The 16,365-nt window shown below is 53.3% G+C and overlaps 1 protein-coding gene across 2 annotated transcripts in view; it reads right to left on the bottom strand.

Moving 5' to 3' along the window:
- The window catches only part of PLA1A (phospholipase A1 member A), a 70,289-nt gene that overhangs the window by 38,045 nt on the left and 15,879 nt on the right, over positions 1-16,365 (bottom strand). For both annotated transcript variants that reach the window (XM_073576963.1, XM_073576962.1), the window contains exons 4-6: positions 14,355-14,463; positions 11,814-11,915; positions 2,164-2,250 (exon numbers count right to left, since the gene is read on the bottom strand). In XM_073576963.1, the coding sequence (XP_073433064.1) occupies positions 2,164-2,250; positions 11,814-11,915; positions 14,355-14,463 (298 nt within the window). The remainder of the gene's footprint in view (positions 1-2,163; positions 2,251-11,813; positions 11,916-14,354; positions 14,464-16,365) is intronic.

The following is a 16,365-nucleotide window of genomic DNA, read 5'->3' as shown; positions in this document are numbered from 1 at the left end:
TAATTTATATATTTATAAGATGGGGAAAGTGGCTATTTATAGGTTGGTAGGGGCACAGTGGTGGATTATAATTTCTATTTTAACTGGTGGGTTGCATAATAATTAATTACATATTAATTGTGGGTGCATGTCTGTATTCAGATGTGTAGTGTAGAAGAAAGGGAAATAGTGGAGTGATTCATTATTACCTGTACACAAACACTATATACAGAGCTCCTGTGTATAATGCCACTGGTGATCTCTGTATTACCTGTACACTGACACTATATACAGAGCTCCTGAATATAATGTCACCGGTGATCACTGTATTACCTGTACACTGACACTATATACAGAGCTCCTGTGTATAATGTCACTGGTGATCTCTGTATTACCTGTACACTGACACTATATACAGAGCTCCTGTGTATAATGTCACCGGTGATCGCTGTATTACCTGTACACTGACACTATATACAGAGCTCCTGTGTATAATATCACTGGTGATCACTGTATTAGCTGTACACTGACACTATATACAGAGTTCCTGTGGATAATGTCACTGGTGATCACTGTATTAGCTGTACACTGACACTATATACAGAGTTCATGTGTATAATATCACTGGTGACCACTGTATTACCTGTACACTGACACTATATACAGAGCTCCTGTGTATAATGTCACCGGTGATCACTGTATTAGCTGTACACTGACACTATATACAGAGCTCCTGTGTATAATATCACTGGTGATCACTGTATTATCTGTACACTGACACTATATGCAGAGCTCCTGTGTATAATGTCACTGGTAATCTCTGTATTACCTCTACACTGACACTATATACAGAGGTCCTGTGTATAATGTCACTAGTGATCACTGTATTACCTGAACACTGACACTATATACAGAGCTCCTGAGTATAATGTCACCGGTGATCACTGTATTACCTGTACACTATATACAGAGCTCCTGTGTATAATGTCACTGGTGATCTCTGTATTACCTGTACACTGACACTATATACAGAGCTCCTGAGTATAATGTCACTGGTGATCCCTGTATTACCTGTATACTGACACTATATACAGAGCTCCTGAGTATAATGTCAGTGATCACTGTATTACCTGTACACTGACACTATATACAGAGCTCCTGTGTATAATGTCACTGGTGATCTCTGTATTACATGTACTCTATACACTATATACAGAGCTCCTGTGTATACTGTCACTGGTGAGCCCTGTATTACCTGTACACTGACACTATATACAGAGCTCCTGTGTATAATGTCACTGGTGATCACTGTATTACCTGTACACTGACACTATATACAGAGCTCCTGTGTATAATGTCACTTAGTATTGTGTTTTTTTAGTAATGATCAGTATTTTGGTATTCGGTTACTATGTGGTAGTAATATCTGATCTGGTCATGGTGTGGCGGTTTTTGTCCCTTGTATGTTCTACTATTCGGTTACTGTGATTTTAATATGTGGTCTGTTCAAGGTGAGGTGGCATTTGTCCCTTCTATGTGGCATTATTCGGTCACCTTGTGGTGGTAATATGTGATCTGGTCATGGTGTGACGCTCCTTGTTCCTTGTATGAGGTATTATTGGTCATTTTAAAAAATGTATGTGACTCATTTCCTTAAAGAAAAATAAAAAAACTATACCTAAAAAGAGTATTGGATATTTTAAGAAATGTTTAATAGGTTACAGTCGAGTATAGCTCGGCCAAAAGAGTCTACCTTGTCGTGGTGGCAGATTAAAAAAATCTTTTGGCCAAAGCAAAAGCTGCCGGCTATGAGTGTGATCTGGTGATGGGAACTGTTAATGTGTGATTGGTGAGAATGAAGTTTTTCCAAGAGTGGGCGGTGGGACTGTGGACAGTTCAAGGGGTGGAGGCAGGGCTGGGGTGGAGCCTGGGCGGAGTGTCAAGGGGGCCCCGAAAATGTTGCCAGTGTGGGGCCCCCGAATTCCTAGTGGCAGCCCTAGGTGCAGCTGGATTGTGCGGCAATCTCCTGTCCTCTGTCCATACTGCTCTGTCCATGTCCGGCCGAGGTCGGGAAGGAGATGAAGGAGTCATAACTAAACTCACTGATGGTGGATATATCGGCTCGTTGGTTAACTCCTTCATTTCTTTCACCATCTTTCTCCATTTCATATTAATAGAACTTACAGTTTCGTAACGACGGACAGCCCGGCTGATCTCGGCCGCCGTTGACAAAGTAATCGACGTGTCCAACTGGGATGCGGATCCCAAAGTCTAAAAGAATAGAAAAAGACATAACATTATAAGGGAACAGCAGCTTACATCATGTCTGTCCTCCAGTCATCACCAGAGCTGCACTCACTATTCTGCTGTTACATCATGTCTGTCCTCCAGTCACCACCAGAGCTGCACTCACTATTCTGCTGTTACATCATGTCTGTCCTCCAACTCTTTTATTTTACAAAATTATCAAAATTACACTCAGAAACAAACCACAATACATAAACTAAAGAAAACCAACATAGACAGACATAAAATGTGCAAAACATGCGCAAACAACTGAAAGTCCAAATCCTTTCCTTGTCCTCCACTGAGCTCGGCAGCTTAGGGTCCCCCAGCAGGAATCCACTGAAAAGAGAATACAAAGAAACATAAACCCCTCTCCCCACTCTCACTCCATTCACCCCCATTCACCCCCATTCACACCTCACCGATTTTACTAGTTTACTATTTACAATTTTACTATTTACAAAAACCAAACGAAAATAACCCTTTCCTGGCCCTCCGCCTTGAAAAAAACAAGAACTCTGCCACTTTGGCCGACAAACCTTACCTCCTATTACACAGCAAAGATTTTTTTTTTTTTTTTTTTTTTTTTTTTTTTTTCCTCTCCCACACATGGCAACAAGTTCGCAGCCTTTTTTTCCCACCACCTTGCACCGCAGGTCCTACAAGTTTGTAGCCTTGTCACTGCAAAATCTGGTCCACGAAAGTTTATGGCCTTTTGATTCCACACAAAAATTATTTCCAGGGTCCGCAGAGTCTACTTCTCCTGCCCTGCTCCTCTGCTCCTTCATGTTGCTCTTGGCATCCGGTCATCCATCCACCACCCCCCATGCACCCCCCTCCCAACCTGACTACACCCCATCCACACATTCTAACTAAAAAAACAAAAAAAAACGTGTGTTATATGTTTTTCCTTTTACCAAAGCACAACCAAAAGACATTTTCCAAAACTCTCAATACCATCCCATCTACTTACGCATTAATATACAAACTAAACACAGCATTTACATACCCAAGGCCCAAGTTTGGCACCTGTAAGCCCAATATCCATTATATGTCCTGTTTTTAAAACAAAAAGCTAAGGTGGCATGCACCAGCCCACCACCAGGAAAACGGGGTTCTAGAGGCTCCATCCCTCACTAACACATTCATCCTATCCCTCAAGAACTAAGACTGTCCCTACTTCTGTCCCTAAAAAAAGAAACCTGTCCCTATCTGTCCCTACCTGCCCCTACTCTACCTAACTTATCATAACTAACTCTCTATCTGTCCCTCAGTGCCTGTCCCTCCCTGTCCCTATCTGCCCCTACTTCTGTCCCTAACACACCCAGTGAAACTTATGCTATCCCTACCCTCATTCACACAGAGCTAGCTCTCCCTTGAGTGCGTTTTTAAAAGGAGAGGCCTCTCCAAAGCCAAGAGGCCTTCCTCACACCCAACCTTTCGAACTCCAAAGAACGGACCTTCACCAGGTCACCCAAGATGTTTCCTACCACCTCATCCCTTGGGAGGGTTTTTTTCCGCGTCGTAACTAGGCACCGTGCATTCCAAGTGTGGAACCTAACCGCTGCACTGACTAGGAATAAAGTGCACGGGTCCCGGCCACCCAGGGATCTGAACGCTCCATAGGCCCATTCAGTGTAGGAGAGGGACGCCAGCCGCGGCCAACGTATGGAGGCACCCACCCTGTTGTAAACCTCTGCATTAAAGGGACAATGAAGCAGGAAGTGCTCCATGCTTTCCAGCACGTCGCCACACTCCTCACGAGGGCAACCCCGGTCATCGGAGTTCCTGCACTTCAAGTTGTCCCTTACATACAGCCTCCCGTGGAAGCAACGCCAGGTCAAGTCCCAAAACTTCATGGGGATCCGCTTAGAATTTAAAAGCCCCAGCCCGACCTCCAGATCCCGGCCTGGGCAATCCTTAAGGGCCAGGGGCTTCTGGAAATGGGTCAACAGGACCCTCCTGTCAAGGCACTGCCTCGACATGGTCCTGATTTCCCACATTCCCAGACCCCACCGGCGGATCACCTTCAGAACCGGGGTAGCGTAAGCCGGAAGATGCCCATGAGGTGTGCGTAGGTCCTTCACCCGCCCTCCTGTCTCCCATTCCTGGAAGAAAGGCCAAAGCCAACCCTTGCAGGAGACTACCCACGGAGGAGCCCTCTCTAGCCAGAGGTTAGAGATGTTAGTCTTAAGAAAGGTGTTTACTAGAAACACCACCGGGTTGACCATACCCAACCCGCCTAGTCTCCTCGTACGGTATGTAACCTCCCTCTTGATTAGGTTAAGCCTATTCCCCCATAACAATTGGAAGAACAGGCTATAGACCCGCGTCCAGAGAGGTTCCGGCAAGATGCACACACTGCCCAGGTATATCAATAAAGGTAGCAGATAGCCTTTAGCCAGGGCAACCCTTTCCCTCAGGGTTAAAGACCAACCCTTCCATTGGTCCACCTTTTGGGCGGCGATCTTAAGTCTGCCCTCCCAATTTTGCTGGGGGTAGTCCCCGGGGCCAAATTCGATGCCTAGAATTTTGGCGGTGGCCTGGGGCCCTGGAAGGGTGTCCGGGAGATCAAAACTAGGATCTCCCCCTCCCAGCCAGAGACTTTCACACTTATCCCGGTTGATCATGGACCCGGATGCCTCCGAGTAGCGCACTACCTCCGACATGACCCAGTCCGCCTCCCCTCTCGAGGATACGAACAGGGAAACATCATCGGCGTACGCCACCACCCTCAGAGAGGAGCCAGAGCCCGCCCGGTCCATCCCGACTCCCGCCAACGGTCCACGATCTACCCTCCTTAAGAAGGGATCGATCGCGAACACGTATAAAAGCGGGCTCAGCGGACAGCCCTGACGGACCCCAGAACCCACCTCAAAAGGACGACCTGACCAACCATTCACCAGCGGAAAAGTCTCAGCCCCTTGGTACAAGATCTCTAACCATTTTACAAACCTCCCAGGCAGACCATACCTCAAAAGGACGGACCAGAGGTACTCGTGGTTGACCCGGTCAAAGGCTTTCGCTTGATCTAATGACAGCAAGTACCCCTTCCAGTGACCTGCCCTACCCTGCTCCACTGCCTCTCGGACACCGAGCACAGCACTAAAAGTACTGCGGCCTGGAACAGAGCAATGCTGGGCCCCTGAAAGGAGCCGGGGTGCAAACTTCACCAGCCGATTAAACAGCACCTTGGCCAGAACCTTCCGGTCCGTATCGAGAAGCGCTATGGGACGCCAGTTCTCGATTCGGGACGGATCCTTACCCTTTGACAGAATAATGAGGGCTGACTTCCTCATTGAGCCGGGAAGAGTGCCCGAGGAGAGACACTCATTAAAGACCCCTGTCAAGAGGGGGACCAAGGAGTCCCTAAAAGTCTTATAGAACTCAGATGTTAAGCCATCCGGACCTGGCGATTTCTTGAGCCGAAGCCCATCAATGGCCAGTCTCACTTCCTCTTCCCTGATTTCTTCTGCCAAAACACCAAGAGAGGGGTCACCCCCTGGCTCAGGGATGGCTTCAGCCAGGAAAGCCGACATCCTGTCCCGATCCAGATCCTTCTTTTCCAAGAGGTGTGAGTAGAAGGATCTGACCACCTCCAGGATCCCTGATTTGGATCTGTTCAGGGACCCCGTACTGTCGATCAGTCCTGTCACCATCTTACAATTCACTGACATCTTACAGTTTCTGTAAGGGTCGGGCGAGCGGTACTTCCCGAAGTCCCTCTCAAAAACCAAGGATGTGTGCCTATCATACTGACACCTCTTGAGCAAAGATTTCACTCTGGAGATTTCCTCTCGGTCACCTCCAGTCGAGACAAGCTGCTCGAGTTTCCTCCCCAGAGCCTGGTACAAGCGGTGCCTGTTCAGACTCCTGAGGCTCGAGAGCTGACGGAAGAACCCCGCCACCCGCTTTTTGAAGATCTCCCACCACTCTGACTTACTACTACAGAGATCCAACAGCGGTACCTGGCTCTGAAGAAAATCCTCGAAGGATTGTCTCACCTCCGCTTCTTCCAGCAGGGACGAATTGAGCTTCCACAGCCCTCTTCCCATCCGAGGAGTCTCTGCAACATTCAGAGAAAAGAAAATTAGACAGTGATCGGAGAACTCCACCTCAACGGCGTACACAGCAGAAAAGATGGCGTCCTCCTTCAAAAAAAACCTGTCTATTCTAGACCTACAGCTACCCCTATGGTAGGTGAAACCTCCGTGACCTGGAGTGTGCCGGATGTGGGCATCCACCAGGCGAGCTTCACTGGCTATGCTATTCAACGCGACGCTATCATAAGCCAGGCGATCTCCGGGACCCCCCCGGTCACGGGACCTCGTAATGGTGTTGAAGTCCCCACCGAAGACCACCTGTCGGCTCGTAAAAAGAAAGGGCTTGATCCTCAGGAAGAGACATTTGCGGTCCCACTTGGACTGCGGGCCGTAGATGTTGATGAGCCGGAGCTCTTGTCCCCTCATGAAGACATCTAGGATCAGGCACCTCCCCATTTCCAACTCAGTAACCCGTCGGCATTCAACTGCTGCAGTCTTAAAAAGGACTGCCACCCCGCTATACGGCTCGGCCGCAAGAGACCAGTATGAGGGCCCGCACCTCCACTCCCTCCGTGCTTTATAGATGGCCCCCATGTCTGTTAGTCTGGTCTCTTGCAAGAATAAAATTTCTGCCTCAATCCGGGAGAAAAAATCAAAGGCCGTGAAGCGAGCCGCATCTGACTTAATGCTGGCGACATTAATAGACGCCAGCGTCAACGGGGCGAGTTCAGCCATCATGGGTGATCGAGTTGGATGGCCAATTTCTTCCCTACCCCGCTATTACCTCCTCCTGGGGAGGGGTCAGACACCTTCCTTTTCAGGGAAGCTCCCGACGTGTCCATCCCACCCCCCCCGGTGTCCTCGCCCCCGGGTTCCAGGTCTGTCCCCCCCTCAGGAGGAGCAATGCCCCCTGAGGGACGGACTCCGCCATCCCCTGAAGGACCCTCCGGTGTTGCCCCCGGCCCAGTACCCTCGTCTTGCGGTTCATCATCTGAACCCCCGAGGGCGCTGAACCGGTTGGAGAGTCTGATCAGAGGGGGGTCAGCGGGCCCTTCCGTATGCACCCTTGTGGTCGGGGGTGGGGGGGACTTTGAAGGCTTGTCAGCCTTCCTCCCCACCGCTTTGCGCTTGGCACGCCTGGTTTTGCCACCTGGTGCTGTAGGCTGCTCTTGGACATCCTCATCAACACTTTCATACTGAGAGGAATTGTCCGAGTCAGCCGCTTTCTCCTCTCTCTCCATCCTCCTGATCTCCTCACTCACCGCACTCTCCCCCAGGGCCTCAGAGGCTTTGGCCACGGGCCTGGAGGGAGGAGCAGGCATCACCCCGGTTGCCCGAGGCTCCACCTGTCCCTTACCTCCCTGGCGTTTTTCCTGCCTCCGCTGGTACGCGGGGCCCCTTGCAGCATTGCCCTTCCTCACTGGCCCCTCAGCCCTTCCCCCTTCGCCACCACCTGCCACAGCAGAAGCAGCGCCACCGGGGGTTGCCCCCCCGCGGTCTCCCCCCACCGGGCCTGTGGCGGCATTAGAGAAAGAGCGAGGGCAGCGGCTGAGAGGGTGACCCAGGTCACCACACAGGTGGCACCGAATGTCTTTGCACAAGGCAGCCAGGTGACCTACCCCACCACACAACGCGCACTTCTGCACCTTGCAGTTGGCGCTGAAGTGAGTGGGGTCGCCGCACTTGTGGCAGACCTTCGGTTGCCCCTGGTAGAAGACCAGGATCCTGTCCCTTCCCAGGAACGCCGAGGAAGGGATGTGGGTGACCGTGCCGCCGGAAACCTTCAATTTGACCATGAAGGTCCAGCCCCCCGACCAGATGCCAAACTCGTCCCTGTTCTTTTTTGGGACCTCGGTGACCTCCCCGTAACGGGAAAGCCACGTCATGATGTCCACGCCTGCGAGTGACTCGTTACATGTAACCACGGTCACTCGCTTGACGGAATTTTGGCGAGACACCGCTTGAGCCACGAAGTCTCGCCATCCGGGCTCTTCTCGCACCAGCTCGTAGTTTGACCAGAAGAGCTCAAGCCCCTCTGGCCGCACGAAGCTGACGTCGAAGAAGCGGGACGCCGAAGGGTGTATCAGGGCAAAGATGTCATTCGCCCCGAAGCCCATCTTAAGGAGGAGCTCCACCACCTTGCTCCTAGGTGGACAGGCTTCACTGCCCCCCCACCTAAGACGGACCACATTCCTTCTTGGCGGCCCCTGCCCGGCTGTGGGGAGAGACCAAACAGTCCCTCCCTCCCTTTGATTTTGGAAGGCTGCTAGGCCATGTCTCTCTATCCAGAAAGACAGGTCCACTGTCCTCCCCTCTACCATGATCGATCTTTCTCCCCTTTGGAGGGCCTCCAGGAAACGGCGGTGCAAACCGCCGTCCCCGGAGCCCGGAGGCGAGGAGACCCCCCCGGAACCACCCCGACCCCCAGCCGCGACCCCCGCATAATTACGTTGGGGCCTCGCGGCTGGGGGGGCAGATGGGCCAGCCCTCCCACCACTACCACCACTTGTGCCAGCACCCTCATTCACTCTCCCGTTCACTCTTTTATTATTTCCACTCGCTCCGGCACTCACTCCAGCATTTACTACCACATTCACACTCGCACTCACTCCCTCATCCATATCGCTCACATCACCATTTATGTCCTCAAACAGCTCTTCAAAAATATCTCCTATCTCACTCCCACTCTCACTTCCAGATAGACCACTATTTACATTAGCAGACTTGGTGTTGCAGTACCCCTGCCTGCCTGCTGGGGGCCCTGACTGGCCAGTGCTCTGCTCCTTGGAGCTGCTGGCACTGCTCCAACTCTTGTCCAGGAGTGCCGCTGCCCCTTTAAATACCTCCGAGCAGAGCGCACTCAGTACGCCCTGCCCGAGCCTGGGAGCAGCAGCAGCTCCTGGGTTCTCTGGCTCCACTTTTTTTTCTTTTTGTGGTGTCTTTGCACTGAGGACAGGGACGGCCACTGCCACCGCACCCTGCCCTCTGCTGTTCGCCCCCGCCGGCTTCCCAAGGAGCGCCAGAGCCCCCGCACCACCAGATGGAGGTAAGCGGGCTGGGGACCCCGACAACTCCCTACCGACTTTTGGGGGCACTATGCTGCTTGAGGGGGTAGGCGGGACAGGAGGCAGTGGGCCCGCCAAGGCCACGCCCCCCCCGCCGGCCGCAGCCACCCCGGGCAGAGCAGTGACCCCTTGCGAGGCCACGCCCTCCCCAGGTGACGCGGGCACAGCGGGCGGGACAGCGGCCGAGGAGGACACGCCCCCCCCGCATGCCGCAGCCTTTGCAGGCTGGGCAACACTCGGGGAGGCCACGCCCCCCTCACGGACTGTCACTGCGCCCCTGAACCCACCACTTGATGTTGGCAGGGCTGGCCACTCCCCCTCATCGCCCAGCGGCGGCGGTGCCCCCAGCACGGACCCCTTTTTGGGTCTACGCGCCGGGGACCCCGCTCTTGCCACGGGCGCCGTCAGAGGAGCTACCAGCCCCTTGCATTTTTTTAGCTGCTGCTTCACAGCAGCCTCCACGCCCTTTCTAGGTCTCTGGACCCCCATAAGTGGACCAGACTTAACGGACCCGTGCGTGGGGGATCCAGAGACCCCAGCACTCACCGCCGGAGGTGCGGTCCTGGCTGTACCCGTGCTGAGCGCCAGGCCAGCCCCCCCTGCCACCGGGGACTGAGCCCGGACACCACTACTGCCAATACCGCCAGCGGCTGTTACACCACTGGCACCAGCACCGACCTCCATGTCGCTGCCTGAACCCTCACCGCCACCACCAGATGTGACGGTAAGGTCCAGGCACACATCACTCTGCCCGCGCCCCCGCTGCGGACCCACCACAGGGCCCGAGCCGGGGTGGGCAGCGGGTTCCATACAGCGGGACAGAGGGGCCCCGGAAAGAGGGACAAACATAAGTTTGTCAGCCACGGTGTTTTTTGGCTTGCGCTTGTTTTTTTTCTTTTTCCTCTTTCCGGTTGCCTCGTCCTCAGGGCAGACCTCATCCCCAAAGAGCAGTGTGCCAAACCGCTCTGGGGACTCGATCTGCCTCACCTGCTGTAGGACGAGGCAGCCCCCCTCACTACTACTGTCCCCACTCCCACCAGCCTCCCCCTCGCCCCCACTTTCCTCCGAGTAACTGGAGTCCGGTGGGAGAGCCACTTGCTCAGGGGCCACCCCGCTGCATGTTACCTGGGTGTTGTTGCTCACCAGGCCTTCAGGTGGGGCAGGCGTAGATGTTCCGCCATCCTCCTCCTCTTGGCCCTCCACCTGGCAGGGGCCTCCCGACCCCCCAGGAGACCCTCCGGTCATGGCTCTAAACCGGTCATCGTTTTTCAGTTTCTCTGCAAAGGGGCCGCTCCCACTCAGGATAGCCGCCCGTATCTCCTCCAAGGCCCTGATAGCCCCCTTCAGCCTCTCCACCGTGGCGGAGACCTCAGCTCGTCTCGAGGCGGGGAGCCGGTTCTTAGCCACCGCTCGTGCTCCCCTTAACTCCTCCCGGAGTTTTCTCAGCTGTTTGGCGGCCTCCTCATATTCGCAGAGGTGCGCATGGATGCGGGAGGCGTAGATGGTGGATGGCTCTCCCTCAGCTCTGGAGCCCCAGATGTTGGGGGGCTCTGCCACTGCACCTCTGCTCTGGGCCGCCACTCCTCCGGGAGGAGGAGCCGCCACGGTACCAGCTTCGGGGGGCCCGGTGTCCCGGGGCTCCTGGGTCCTGCGACCCCCTCTCTCCTGGGTCCGTCTCTTCCCCATCTCCCTGGGACTGGCTGGCTGCACCCTGGCCTCCGGATGGTGCTGAGGCCCCCCACCCCCAGCTGGCTTGCCGGAGGGTGGGAGCCAGGGGCACAGCCCCGGCGCTCAGTCCCAGGGAAAGTCCTCTTTCCTGGGAAGGGGGCAGATGGAAAGTCCTTGCAGGAAAAAACCTCCCTTCCCAGGAGCTTAGCAAGGCCCTAGCCTGCAGATGCTCAGCACAGATGCTCCTCCTCTTCCTGGGCGTGCTCTATCCTCCAGTCACCTCCAGAGCTGCACTCACTATTCTGCTGTTACATCATGTCTGTCCTCCAGTCACCACCAGAGCTGCACCTACTATTCTGCTGTTACACCATGTCTGTCCTCCAGTCACCACCAGAGCTGCACTCACTATTCTGCTGTTACATCGTGTCATATCCTCCAGTCACCTCCAGAGCTGCAGTCTCTGCAGCCGAGCGCCTGATGAGTGTGGATTACCAGTCTCCGTATTGTGTATGACTTGTGTATCTCCTTGGTAACAGACTACAAGCACACACTGTGCGGTCTGATTCGGGAGTTCTGTTACACGACAGCAGTCAGAAGAACGATCAGCCTATATGGGGTCTGATGGCAGTAACCATGGAGACACATCAGTCTGCAGCGGAGCTGTGCGCAATCAACTATTGGCACTGATGTCTGTTTTTATTTTGGATGTATTGGAGCAATGATAAGTAAGAACACCCCCAATGCCCAGCCTGACGTGTTGACAGATAATTACTGTCTGTGTCAGTGTGCACGGCCTCCACAAACATGGCGTCGCTCGGGTCCAATCTCTCATCCGGGCTGCTGTGTGTGAACTTGTACGCCGCAGGATCCAGACCTGAGAGGAGAGGAAGAAGAGAAGAAGAGAAAAACATTTCACCAGACAGATCCGCACAGAGCAGCATGGCCGAGCCGACAGGACAGGCAAATATAACAAGGATGGTCAGTCCCAGCAACTACGGCCTCGGTCCCAGTAACTACGGCCTCGGTCCCAGTAACTACGGCCTCAGTCTCAGTAACTACGGCCTCAGTCTCAGTTACTACGGCCTCAGTCCCAGCAGCTATGGCCTCCATCTCAGTAACTACGGCCTCAGTCTCAGTAGCTACGGCCTCAGTCTCAGTAACTACGGCCTCGGTCCCAGTAACTACGGCCTCGGTCTCAGTAACTACGGCCTCAGTCTCAGTTACTACGGCCTCAGTCTCAGTTACTACGGCCTCAGTCTCAGTAACTACGGCCTCAGTCTCAGTAACTACGGCCTCAGTCTCAGTAACTACGGCCTCAGTCTCAGTAACTACGGCCTCAGTCTCAGTAGCTACGGCCTCAGTCTCAGTAGCTACGGCCTCAGTCTCAGTAGCTACGGCCTCAGTCTCAGTAACTACGGCCTCAGTCTCAGTAACTACGGCCTCAGTCCCAGCAGCTATGGCCTCCATCTCAGTAACTACGGCCTCAGTCTCAGTAGCTACGGCCTCAGTCTCAGTAGCTACGGCCTCAGTCTCAGTAACTACGGCCTCAGTCTCAGTAGCTACGGCCTCAGTCTCAGTAGCTACGGCCTCAGTCTCAGTAACTACGGCCTCAGTCTCAGTAACTACGGCCTCAGTCTCAGTAACTACGGCCTCAGTCTCAGTAACTACGGCCTCAGTCTCAGTAGCTACGGCCTCAGTCTCAGTAGCTACGGCCTCAGTCTCAGTAACTACGGCCTCAGTCTCAGTAACTACGGCCTCAGTCCCAGCAGCTATGGCCTCCATCTCAGTAACTACGGCCTCAGTCTCAGTAGCTACGGCCTCAGTCTCAGTAGCTACGGCCTCAGTCTCAGTAGCTACGGCCTCAGTCTCAGTAACTACGGCTTCAGTCTCAGTAACTACGGCCTCAGTCCCAGCAGCTATGGCCTCCATCTCAGTAACTCCGGCTTCAGTCTCAGTAACTACGGCCTCAGTCTAAGTAACTACGGCCTCAGTCACAGTAACTACGGCCTCAGTCACAGTAACTACGGCCTCAGTCTCAGTAGCTACGGCCTCAGTCTCAGTAGCTACGGCCTCAGTCTCAGTAGCTACGGCCTCAGTCTCAGTAGCTACGGCCTCAGTCTCAGTAGCTACGGCCTCAGTCTCAGTAGCTACGGCCTCAGTCTCAGTAGCTACGGCCTCAGTCTCAGTAACTACGGCCTCAGTCTCAGTAACTACGGCCTCAGTCTCAGTAACTACGGCCTCAGTCTCAGGAACTACGGCCTCAGTCTCAGGAACTACGGCCTCAGTCTCAGTAACTACGGCCTCAGTCTCAGTAACTATGGCCTCAGTCTCAGTAACTACGGCCTCAGTCTCAGTAACTACAGCCTCAGTCTCAGCTGCTATGGCCTTAGTCTCAGTAACTACAGCCTCAGTCCCAGTAGCTACGGCCTCAGTCTCAGCAACTATGATCTCGTTCCCAGTAGCTACGGCCTCGGTCCCAGTAGCTACGGCCTCAGTCTCAGCAACTATGATCTCGGTCCCAGTAGCTACAGCCTCGGTCCCAGTAGCTACGGCCTCAGTCCCAGTAGCTACGGCCTCAGTCCCAGTAGCTACGGCCTCATTCTCAGTAACTACGGCCTCAGTCTCAGTAACTACGGCCTCATTCTCAGTAACTCCGGCTTCAGTCTCAGTAACTACGGCCTCAGTCTCAGTAGCTACGGCCTCAGTCTCAGTAACTACGGCCTCAGTCTCAGTAACTCCGGCTTCAGTCTCAGTAACTACGGCCTCAGTCTCAGTAACTCCGGCCTCATTCTCAGTAACTCCGGCTTCAGTCTCAGTAACTACGGCCTCAGTCTCAGTAACTCCGGCTTCAGTCTCAGTAACTCCGGCTTCAGTCTCAGTAACTACGGCCTCAGTCTCAGTAGCTACGGCCTCAGTCTCAGTAACTACGGCCTCAGTCTCAGTAACTACGGCTTCAGTCTCAGTAACTACGGCCTCAGTCTCAGTAACTCCGGCCTCATTCTCAGTAACTCCGGCTTCAGTCTCAGTAACTACGGCCTCAGTCTCAGTAACTCCGGCCTCATTCTCAGTAACTCCGGCTTCAGTCTCAGTAACTACGGCCTCAGTCTCAGTAACTCCGGCCTCAGTCTCAGTAACTACGGCCTCAGTCTCAGTAACTACGGCCTCAGTCTCAGTAGCTATGGTCTCCGTCCCAGCAGCTATGGTCTCAGTCCCAGTAGCTACGGCCTCAGTCCCAGTAGCTACGGCCTCAGTCCCAGTAGCTACGGCCTAAGTCGCAGTAGCTACGGCCTCTTCTCCTTATGTTCCCACTTGCCTGTAATCCTTCCAATTCGGCCTCCATAGTAATGTCCGATGTAACCAGCAACATGAGCGCCCAGAGAGACCCCGACCAGATGGAGCGATGGCTCTGTAGATCCCAGCTCCTGCGGATTCAGCAATGATGGGTGAGAAGATCTGGAGAGAGACTGATGGGAGTGAAGAGTGCAGCACCGCGGCGGCCGATGCACTGACCACCACTGAAGGCAGATTGTACAATTGTCCCTAACCTTTGGCTGTCAGGACTTGCTGAGAGTTGTAGTTGTAAGACAGGGGGAAGGGAACATTGGTCTAGAGGTCTATCTTATCTGAGGTCTAGAAATAACGAAATATTCTAGTGCCGCTGCAACAGAAAATGAGTTATCTAGATGCACAAACCGTATTTGATCTTCTAGAGTATCAGTACACTCAGGACATGAATGACCCATAGGACATTCATATTTTAGAAGGACGCTGATTCTAGAACAACATTATGGACCCCGAGGTTGATTGGATCTTTATGTCCGACAACAGACACCGGAGGAGTAGTGAGCCGCTAAGGCCTCTTTCACACATCAGGTTTTCGCCGTCAGGCGCGATCCGGCTCTTTTGACAAAAACCGGATCCGGCGAAATGCAATGCCGGATCCGGTTTCCCCCCCCATTGACTTGCATTTGCGCCGTATCGCGCCGGATGGCCATGCGTTTCATCCGGTTTTCGTCGGATCCAGCAATGTGTCGCAATCCGGAATCTGGAAAAAATGGCTACTGTAACTTTTTTGTCTCCGGCGAAAAAGCCGGACACGCCGGATCCGGCGCGTCCAGCTTTTTCACACAATGAAAGTCTATGAGCGCCGCAATGCGCCGGATCTGGTTTTTTGGGTCTGAGCATGCTCAGTAGCTCTGCCCACAGGAGATATATAAAAGCATGACAGTGGGACCCTCAGCCACACCCAACATGCCACCAAAGACAGCAACCAGGCGCAGGAGAAGGCAGGAGACCACTGCAGCACCATCAGCACCACCACCACCCCAAATGGAGCAGCAAAGGGAACATGCTGAGGAGGGGAGTCCAGCAGCAGATGAGAGACGGTAATTATCAAATCCCCCATTCCTCAAAACTAGGGCCATGGAATATCAAGATATTCATTGGCCCTTTGTTTCTCTTTATTCAACAGCCGCCCAAGAGATGCAGCAGCAGTAGCACTGGCAGCACTGGCAGCAGCAACAGCAGCAGCACCACCCACAGGCATGGAGTGTGGCCATCAGGAAGACAGCACATCTTCTTCTGGGAGCCCTCCCTCGCATCGTCAGCGTTTGACGGTAAGTTTTTATTTCCAAAATCCATCTTCTCTGTAATATACTGTATGTCTATTCATTGCCTTTTATTTCAAAACAGGATTCACAAGATGAAGAGGAGCTCCCAGAAGAAGAAGGAAGGGGTGGACAGACACCTGGAGTGGGCTCACAATTGGTAAGTTTTTTGCATCAAACGCAGAAACACAACATCACACTACACACAACACATAGAAAACAATGTTCTGCAGACCACACACAGCAAACAAATGCCTACATCCAAAGACATAACATTTTTTGTTTTCTTCTCTAGTCTTCCCAATCTGGTGCTCGGCCAAGAGGTCCTCGCAGTGCCTCCCAGGGTCGTCGGCGACAGCAACGCGGCGGTCACCAGCGTGTAAGTATAAATATTTAAGTTAAATTTTGGTACACTTTTTATTTCATGTCTTAAAGTGTGGTGACTAATTTTGCTATTTTTCTATTTTACTTTAACAGCCTTCACAGCGTGCTCCCGACTCTGACGGTGAGGATGGAGGGATTGATGTGGACCACCTCATCGATCTCGTCAGAGAAAGGGAGCCGCTCTGGAATATGGCTGACCGCCGCCACGCTGACCTGATAGTTACCCGACGGCTCTGGGAGGAAATCTGTTCTCTCCTTGTGGGCCGCTGGGAGGACCTCGATGTTCGGGCCCAGATTACAGAGCGTAAGTATATACAGTACCGGTTGCTTGAT

Source organism: Dendrobates tinctorius, unplaced genomic scaffold (genome assembly GCF_039654945.1).
Source record: "Dendrobates tinctorius isolate UK_male_01 unplaced genomic scaffold, ASM3965494v1 ptg000054l, whole genome shotgun sequence".
Taxonomy (NCBI): domain Eukaryota; kingdom Metazoa; phylum Chordata; class Amphibia; order Anura; family Dendrobatidae; genus Dendrobates; species Dendrobates tinctorius.
Note: the sequence above shows the minus strand (reverse complement) of the source record. Positions and strands in the feature narration are given on the sequence as shown.